Source organism: Pongo pygmaeus, chromosome 1 (assembly GCF_028885625.2).
Source record: "Pongo pygmaeus isolate AG05252 chromosome 1, NHGRI_mPonPyg2-v2.0_pri, whole genome shotgun sequence".
Lineage (NCBI taxonomy): Eukaryota > Metazoa > Chordata > Mammalia > Primates > Hominidae > Pongo > Pongo pygmaeus.
The window spans coordinates 193,139,466-193,148,305 of NC_072373.2; the positions used below are offsets into that span (position 1 = coordinate 193,139,466).

An 8,840-nucleotide genomic window follows, 5' to 3' on the forward strand; every position below is an offset into this window, starting at 1 on the left:
GGGGATTAAAGCTGAGTTCTGGGCTCCATGGCTATGGTCAGCTTTCAGCAGTGCTCCTTGCAGCCGACCATGTCTAGCCACCTCAGAGACAGGCTCTTGCCAATCTCTACTAGCTTTGTGATGTTGAAGTCTATTTTCAAATAGTGCTGCAAAGGACGCTGGGAACTTCACTGCTTCCACAAGAAAGTTTGTAAGTGGGAGATTTCCTATTAACATTTAGGTTCAAGTAGAAAAAATTAAGAGTCCTGAAGACCACATTGGTGCTGTACTTGAACGAGCAAAGCCAGAATATATCAGCAAAACATACAAGATTGATTCTTGGGAGAATGCTGAGGACTTTCTTGAGAAACTTGCTTTCCGGACTGGGAAGTTACTGAAGGTGAGCCGGCGTTTGTGAGAATTTACACTGATACTTGTCGCAGGCATGTATGTATATGATGTGGGCCTTTTTTTGGTATGCATGTATGAGCAGTGTGAAACTTGTCACTTAAGTGATGATGAACCCCTGGGACAACTGAAATACCCCCAAAGTGGTAGGTGGTTTTGATCCTTTGAATTTAATTGGGAATCTCTTCGTGACCTTTCAGGGTGGAGAGCCCGACTTGCAGACTGTGGGTAAGATGGTCCTCAATGACTGGCAGAGGGGCCGGATTCCTTTCTTTGTCAAGCCACCCAATGCAGAGCCACTTGTGGCCCCCCAGGTAAGAGCAGGGTGGGCCCATCTCTGGGGAGCATGGGTCCTGACCTAGATTTGGTGTAGCTTGTGATTGCCTCTCTTCATAGAGCATGTTTTCATTCAGCTGCGGTGTCTCTCATTTTATTATTTTTTTAAACATATAAAAATATTTTTGGGGCCGGGCATGAGTGGCTCACACCTGTAATCCCAGCACTTTGGGAGGCCGAGGTAGGTGGATCACAAGGTCAGGAGTTCAAGACCAGCCTGACCAATATGGTGAAACCCCGTCTCTACTAAAAATACAAAAATTAACCTAGCATGATGGTGCGCTCCTGTAGTCCCAGTTACTCGGGAGGCTGAGGCAGAAGAATTGCTTGAACCCAGGAGACAGAAGTTGCAGTGAGCCGAGATCGTGCCACTGCACTCTAGCCTGGGCAACAGAGGGAGACTCCATCTCAAAAAAATAAACTTTTTTTTGAGGGTGAAGCACTGTTGGGAGCCACTGCTGGCCCCTGGCGATCACTCCACCCTCTCTCATTCTAGAGTGCCAGTGCCATGGCCTTGCTAGGGGGTGCATTTGGAGACTAATAAGTAGACATATGAGAGAAGACCAAGCTTAGATACTAGCCTTTAGGGCCTTGGAAAAAGAGGGCTCTTTAAATATAAGTGATCTTCTGGTACCTGTATCTTTTCTTATGCTTAAGAAACAGAATCATTGCTAAGATAACATTTGTTTAACAAACATTTATTAGCATCGACTATGTGCCAGGCACAGGGAATATAGGAACGAAAAACAGGCCTGGCCCTCAAAAAACCTGTGATCCAGTGGGAAAGGAGAGTGGTACTACTGATAGTCGGAGAAAGAAGACTGAAGGCTGGGGCCAGAAGCTCTTCTACTATCCCCATTTCCCTCACCCTGGCAGTGGACCGCCACAAGGCTCAACATTAACGTTTTGCCTTTCTGGTTCTAGGACCTTTTTCAGAACCCAGCCAAGTCTCTTGAAATGGTGGCTTCAAATTTTGCATCTATGCTTGCTAGTGTCGTTGGGTCCGTACAGTTCTGGTTTCCTCTCACCTGACCCCATTCCAAGTTGCAGTTGCAGCTAGGTATTTTCAGTTGAATGTATTCTGCAGCATTTGAAAGTTAGCCTGAAACTGATGTTAATTGACATTCTCCCTTCTCCCTGCCCAAACCATCAAACAATCAAACAAAAATTTCTCTCCCTCTTCATGTGTATTGCATCATTCATTCATTAATTCACTGATACATTCACTCAGCAATCCCATATTGAGTGTCCCCTATTGGCCACAGACTCTTCTGGGTACTGGTGGTGCTGTGGTGAGAAATTGACAAGCTGCTGCTCTCCTGCACATATATTCCAGCAGGGGAGTATGTGGTTTCTTCTGACACCAAATACATATTTTTTTTCCATATCAGTTCTGCAGTTCTCAGATACCAGCTGAGTGTCCCAACAATTTAATTCAGTTGTGACACTAACTCCCGGAGTTAGCACAGACCCCACAAGTTAAGGACTAGGTCTCCTGCTTCAGATGGCAGCTGCAGGCTGTCCACACTTATGCCCGGCTAACTACAAATTCAGGGGTTCTGGGGTTTGGTAATTTGCCAGGACTCCCAGAACCCAGGAAAGTGCTGTGTTTACAATTAACGGTTTATGATAAAGGATGAAACTCAGTCACAGCCAATGGAAGAGGTGCACAGGGTAAGGCATGGGGAAGAGGCACAGAGCTTCCATGCCCTCCCCGCACATTGATGTGTTCAGCAACCCAAAGCTTTCCAAACCCCATCATGTAGGGGTTTTTATGGAGGTTTCATTACATAGACATGACTGATTAAACCTGTGGCAGTTGGTGATAGGCTCAATTTCCGGTCTCCTTTCTCTCCTCTGAGTGGCTGAAAGCACCAATCATGTGGTCAAGTGCTTTGTCTTTCTGGTGACCAGCGCATCCCCCATCCTGAAGCTATCTAGGGGTCTACCATGAGTCACCACGTTAGCATAAACTCAGGTGTGGTGGAAAGGGGCTTGTAACCAATAACAGAAGATACCCATCGCTTGGGAAATTTCAAGGGTCTTAGGAGCTCTGTGCCAGGAAGTGTGATATTTATATCACAGGGAGACAGTAAGCAGATAAATATATACTGTCAGGAAGTCTGGCATGCTGTGAGGAAAACTAAACCAGGCTAAGGGGTTTGGGGGAGACGAGGAGTACTTTGTGTGGGGTGGTCAGGGAAGGCCTCTGAGGCAGTGGCACTTCAGCAGAGCCCTTAATATGAGACAGGAGCCATGCTAGTATCTAGGGAGAATATTCCAGGCAAGGGGAACAGCACATTCAGAGCAGCTGGGGCAGGAGTGTGCTCTGTGTGTCCTGATGCTGAAAGGAGGTCACTGTGGCTGGAATGTCGTGGGCCAGGAGAGGGTGTCATGGTGGGAAGCCACTGGAGGGTTTTGAGTTAGCTGGATTCTAGGGTCATTCTGGATGTCCGTATCATTGCTCTCTTGGGACCCTGTGTGGAAACACTGGCATTGTCTTCAGCCCTTCCTCTGTATGTAGTCAGTAAGTGTAAATAAGTAGTTCAGATAATTCTTAACTATTGTAACCATAATAGATTTGTTGCCCAATGCACACAGCAAGTCAATATGCTGAGACACCACCAGGTTGCAGCAGAGAAAGAGGTTTAATTGGAGGGTCACCAAAGGAGGAGATGGGAGGAATCCTGAAATCATCTCCACGGGAAGTTTGGGGTTAGGGTTTTAAGGGTTTTGGAGTGGGCTGGAGTGAGGGTCATTGGTTGGGTGAAGAGTGCAGGGTGAAGTCATGGGACAGGGAGATGAAGAAGCTGTGTTCTCATGCAGATCCCGTTTCTCTGGGGATCTTCAAACTGGTTGCTGGAATTAGGTATCTGAAAAAACATTTTAAGCAATCCTTAAACAAAAACCTTATGATTCTAATGTGAGAGATCTTGCCTATAGGAACAATGGGGGTGCACATCAATTCTTACATAGTCTTATGACCCAAATGTCAGAAATCCTATCTGTAGGGACAGTGGGGATGCAAATGGTCAGTACCTAGTGCTCAGGGACTTTTAGCAACAAGGATATGGGCCAAAGTGCCCCCTAATTAGTGCTTAATTATAATTGTATTTCTGTCCAGAACTTGGCAGGTACTTCTTGTCAACCCTTTGGAGGCAGTTTCACTATCATATGCCTTACTCTGTGATTCTGTTTTTCTTTTTTGGTTGAGGGCAGAAACCCCTTCAGAAACTGAAAGCTAAAAATTGCCCTTCCTAGAAAAATGTATGTATAAATTTTGTGTGTGGTTTCCTGAATTTTATAGTTCTATACTTATTTAGTGATTTGCCTGGCCACTGTTGACTTTAGAACATCACTTTTAAGTTCTCTGAGTTTTTGTTGCAAGGATAAAATGATATTATACATGTGAAACACCAGTAGAAAGCTTGGCACATACTTATCTTTGCAGTTACCTAAAACAGGCCAGTCATTTCAGGGTCCCCAGACTTAGTGCTCTAATGAACTCTCTTCACTCACAGAATTCCCCCTCCTTACCTTATACTCTTGCTTCAAGATGCCTCCTATCTTAGTCTGTTTTGTGATGCTGTAACAGAATACTACAGACTGGGTAATTATAATGAACAGAAATTGTTTTGGCTCATGGTTCTGGAGGCTGGGAAGTCCAGTATCAAGGCACCAGCACCTGACAAGGGTCATCCCATGGTGGAAAGTGGGAGGACAAGAGCAAGCAAGAGAGGGTCAAACTTGCTTTTATAACAAACTCACTCTTTTTTTTTTTTTTTTTTTTGAGACGGAGTCTTGCTCTGTTGCCCAGGCTGGAGTGCAGTGGCACGATCTCGGCTCACTGCAATCTCTGCCTCCTGGGTTCAAGTGATTCTCAGCCTCCTAAGTAGCTGGGACTACAGGCATATGCCACCATGCCCAGCTAATTTTTGTATTTTTAGTAGAGATGGGGTTTCACCATGTTGGCCAAACTGGTCTTGAACTCCTGACCTTGTGATCCGCCCACCTTGGCCTCCCAAAGTGCTGGCATTACAGGCGTGAGCCACCACATCCGGCCAGCAGACTCACTCTTAAAATAACGAACCCATCCCCGAGATCACATTAGTCCATTCATGGGGATGGAGCCCTCATGATCTAATTACCTCTTATTAGGCCTCACCTCCCAACACTTGCTGCATTGGGGATTAAGTTTCTGTATCAGTCCATTTTCATACTGCTATGAAGAAATACATGAGACTGGTTAGTTTATAAAGAAAAAGAGGTTTAATGGACTCACAGTTCCACATGGCTGGGGAGGTTTCACAATCATGGCAGAAGGTGAAGGAGGAACAAAGGCATGTCTTACATGGCATCAGGCAAGAGTGTGTGTGCAGGGAAACTGCCCTTTATAAAACCATCAGCTCTCGTGGGACTTAATTCATCACAGAAGCGGCATGGGAAAGACCCGCCCCCATAATTCAGTTACCTCCCACCCAGTCCTTCCCACAACACATGCGGATTATGGGAGCTACAAATCAAGATGAGATTTGGACACAGCCAAACCATACCAGTTTCCAACATATGAATTTTGGGGGACACATTTAAATCAGAGGACCTCCTCAAATACCTCTGTCAGTACTGTTCTAATCTGTAACATCCAGCCTGGCCTTCATTTTTATGTAGTTGTGTGTGCTGATTTTGCATGTGCTTATAACAGCAGCCCCCTACAGAAGGTCTAGGGAGCGTTGCTTGTCTATGATAAATCATTGGTTGGTTTTAATGGTTTAAATAGTCTTAGTTGGTTCATCCTATGGAACTACACATGTATTCCTTTGATCCTAGTACTGGTCTCTGGGCTTAATATACATTGGCTTAAAAATAGATTAATGAAATGACTCAAATTTGGGTGTTTTCAATACCTTCCCTTAGTCCTGAGAAGAGGACTGTTTAAGAGCAAGGTATGAGTTCAGAAATTCCATTTTTCATTTTCTGATTCTATTTATCTCCCCCATTTCCACCCCTTAATAGCTTCCACCCTCCTCATCTTTGGAAGTTGTCCCAGAAGCAGCCCAGAACAATCCAGGGGAGGAAGTCACAGAAACTGCAGGTGAAGGGTCAGAATCCGTCATTAAGGAAGAAACAGAAGAGAACAGGCACTGTGATGCTAACACAGAGATGCAGCAGATTCTCACACGAGTTCGGCAGAACTTTGGTAAAATCAACGTGGTGCCTCAGTTTTCTGGGGATGACCTGGTTCCTGTGGAGGTGTCAGATCTTGAGGAAGAGCTTGAGAGCTTTTCTGATGAAGAGGAGGAACAGGAGCAACAAAGAGATGATGCGGAAGAGTTTTCCTCGGAGCCTGAGGAGGAACATGTGGGAAACAACACCAAAGCCGTTATTAAAGCACTGGATGAGAAGATTGCCAAATATCAGAAGTTTCTAGACAAAGCCAAAGCCAAAAAGTTTTCAGCAGTCAGGTAATATTTTCATCTTCTCACAAATTGCAGATTGTTCATTCCTTTCCCAAAAATTTGCCATGAGTACTGGAGCCATATTTTTACATGGGGTTATTGCCATTTGTTTGTTCGGTTGGGTTTTTTGTTTGTTTTTTGAGACGGGGTCTCGCTATGTTGCCTAGACTGGCCTCACTCTCCTGGGTTCAAGCAGTGCTCTCATCTCAGCCTCTTAAGTAGCTGTGACTACAGGTGTGCACCACCACACTTGGCTGTTATTGCCATTTTAAAAAAGTGAACTGTAAATTTTGTAAAATTCAGCTGCCTGCAGTATGAGAAGCTTTAGAAACACCCAGGGAGGTACAAACATGTTGGATGTTGACTTCTTCCACTGGTGATAACTACTTGGATAGGAGTGGGGTTTCTTTAGTCTGAGTTTGTCGCAGGTCTCCAGGTCAGCATGTGATTCGGGCGAGTGAGAAGAGGAATGTTACTTTGCTTTTCTGTTTCAGAATATCCAAGGGACTGAGTGAAAAGATATTTGCAAAACCTGAAGAACAAAGAAAAACACTGGAAGAAGATGTAGATGACAGAGGTGAAGTTAAATTATTTCAATCATTTAGATGTAATTTGCATATTTAGAGTTTTGAGAAACCTAAGTTCAGCCTCCAAATTATCTCAGTCATCCACATAAATGTTTGTCATATCTGGCAGATTACTTTAAATGTACATACTGTTACGCAAATTGAATTATCTGCTTTTCATTCTGCATATTTTTTAGGATTAAATTGGCACTTCCGGAAACTTCCTAGAAAGGGTTCATTATTAACCTAGAATCCAAGGGTGGGTCCACAGACAAAGAGGGGGATGTGTTTCCTGCATTTATCCATTCCTCCATTTGACCATCAGCTTTCACATTGAGAGCATGGCTCGGGGCATCCTTACCTGGCGGCCTCCTCTTGGCCTGCTTTACTCACCACTCTGCTCACTCGCTCTGTCCGCATTGGGTGTCCTCCTCCTGATACATCAAGCTTGTTCCCACCGTTGGGTTTATAGACAAATTTTCAATAGAAAATTCCTGTTTGTTTATTGTTTTTATCCAGCACCTTCCAAAAAGGGAAAGAAGCGGAAGGCACAAAGGGAAGAGGAACAGGAACATTCAAATAAAGCTCCCAGGGTGCTTACATCAAAAGAAGTAAGTGTCATAGGTCTTAAGTATGGCCCAGGTAGAGTAACTAGAACTCCAGTTGTCAAGACCCACTGAAACAAATGGTCCAGAGCTGAATCCCAAGAACCCCAGTCCTCGTTGACCTAGTTGAGGTCAGATAAATAGAGTCGGGGCTGGCCCACTAGATGCAGGTCCTTGAGTCCATGTCATATGTTTTAGGAGTTTCTAATCAACATCTCCACATGAGTGGACTATCCTCTAGAGGAGTCAGTTTCTAGTCCCAAGGGAAATGACCCAATGAGCAGATCTGCTTTGGGCAGATCACTGACCTCTGTGAAGGACAGCTTTGGAGCTGAGCTGTTCAGAGCTAGAGTGGGCCCTCTGGGGAGGGGAGTGGTTAGCAGCACTCAGCCTTGCTGCAGGGGACTTGTCAGGAGTGATGTAGAACAGATTCTTGCACTGGATAAGGGTTGGATTACATGTGAATTTGTAACTTGGAGTTTCATAAGTCACAATGGAAGAGTAACCTTAGGTCTACGGGGGAGCCCTCCCTCATTAGCACTGCTTCCAGTAGCTGTGGAAGCAGCATGGGAAGTAGAACACAGAGATGAGAAGCAGAGACTCCTGTTTTGTGAATGACTTTCAGGGTTTTGTTGTTTTTTTCTTCATCTTTTCTTGCCATTTTTTACAGCGGAGGCGAGCAGTACGACAGCAACGGCCGAAAAAAGTTGGTGTGCGCTACTATGAAACACACAACGTGAAAAATAGGAACAGGAACAAAAAGACGACCAATGACGCAGAGGGACAGAAACACAAACGCAAAAAATTCCGACAAAAGCAGTAATGTTTAAAAGGTTTTTATTAAATTATACAAAAACATGCAGTTAGAAATTGTGTTTTCTTCCTGCCCCGTTGGCATTTCTAAGGCCATAATGCATTTGTTCTGAAGTTTGACAGTTGAAGCCCTTCACCAGTGCTAGGGAAATAAAGCCTCCTCAACCTTAAGGATTTCAGTGATAAAGAGTCTGAAAGTCTAGCACTTCAGGTAGACTGTGGATGAACTAAGAGGTTCCGCAGTCACCCTGTCATATAAATCTCTGACAGAAATAGGGGATGAGGTCTATAAAATGGAAAGGGTGGTATTTCTTTTTTATTGGTAATGAATGATTTGGAATAGAAGCATACAGAACTGCAAATTTCAAGGACGTTAGTGTACATGGCCTGGGCTTTGAAATACAAGGAGAAGGTTGGGCACGGAAGAAATAGGAGAAAACTACAGTAATTTCTGCCTCATTGAGTCTGTGAAGTGGACCCACTTATGGCACATACATTCCTGTTTTAGAGGCCTGGAACTAGCAGATCTCGTGGAAAGAGTTCTTTCCCATGGAAATGACAACACAGGCAGGTCATTTGAGTGGAGCCTTAAAATTCCTCAGGATACTGGATCAGGGAAAAAGCTGCTCCTTAGATTCCAGATGAGAATGTGTATGGTGTGTTCAGCATGGGAAACA

At 44.5% G+C, this 8,840-nt stretch overlaps 1 protein-coding gene across 1 annotated transcript in view; it reads left to right on the forward strand.

The window, feature by feature from the left end:
• The window catches only part of GNL2 (G protein nucleolar 2), a 29,211-nt gene extending 21,003 nt beyond the window's left edge, over positions 1-8,208 (forward strand). The window contains exons 11-16 of the mRNA XM_054495028.1: positions 221-379; positions 588-701; positions 5,737-6,185; positions 6,674-6,756; positions 7,265-7,356; positions 8,021-8,208. Coding sequence (XP_054351003.1) covers positions 221-379; positions 588-701; positions 5,737-6,185; positions 6,674-6,756; positions 7,265-7,356; positions 8,021-8,173 — 1,050 coding nt within the window. The 3' untranslated portion in view covers positions 8,174-8,208. The remainder of the gene's footprint in view (positions 1-220; positions 380-587; positions 702-5,736; positions 6,186-6,673; positions 6,757-7,264; positions 7,357-8,020) is intronic.
• Positions 8,209-8,840: the final 632 nt, after the last annotated feature.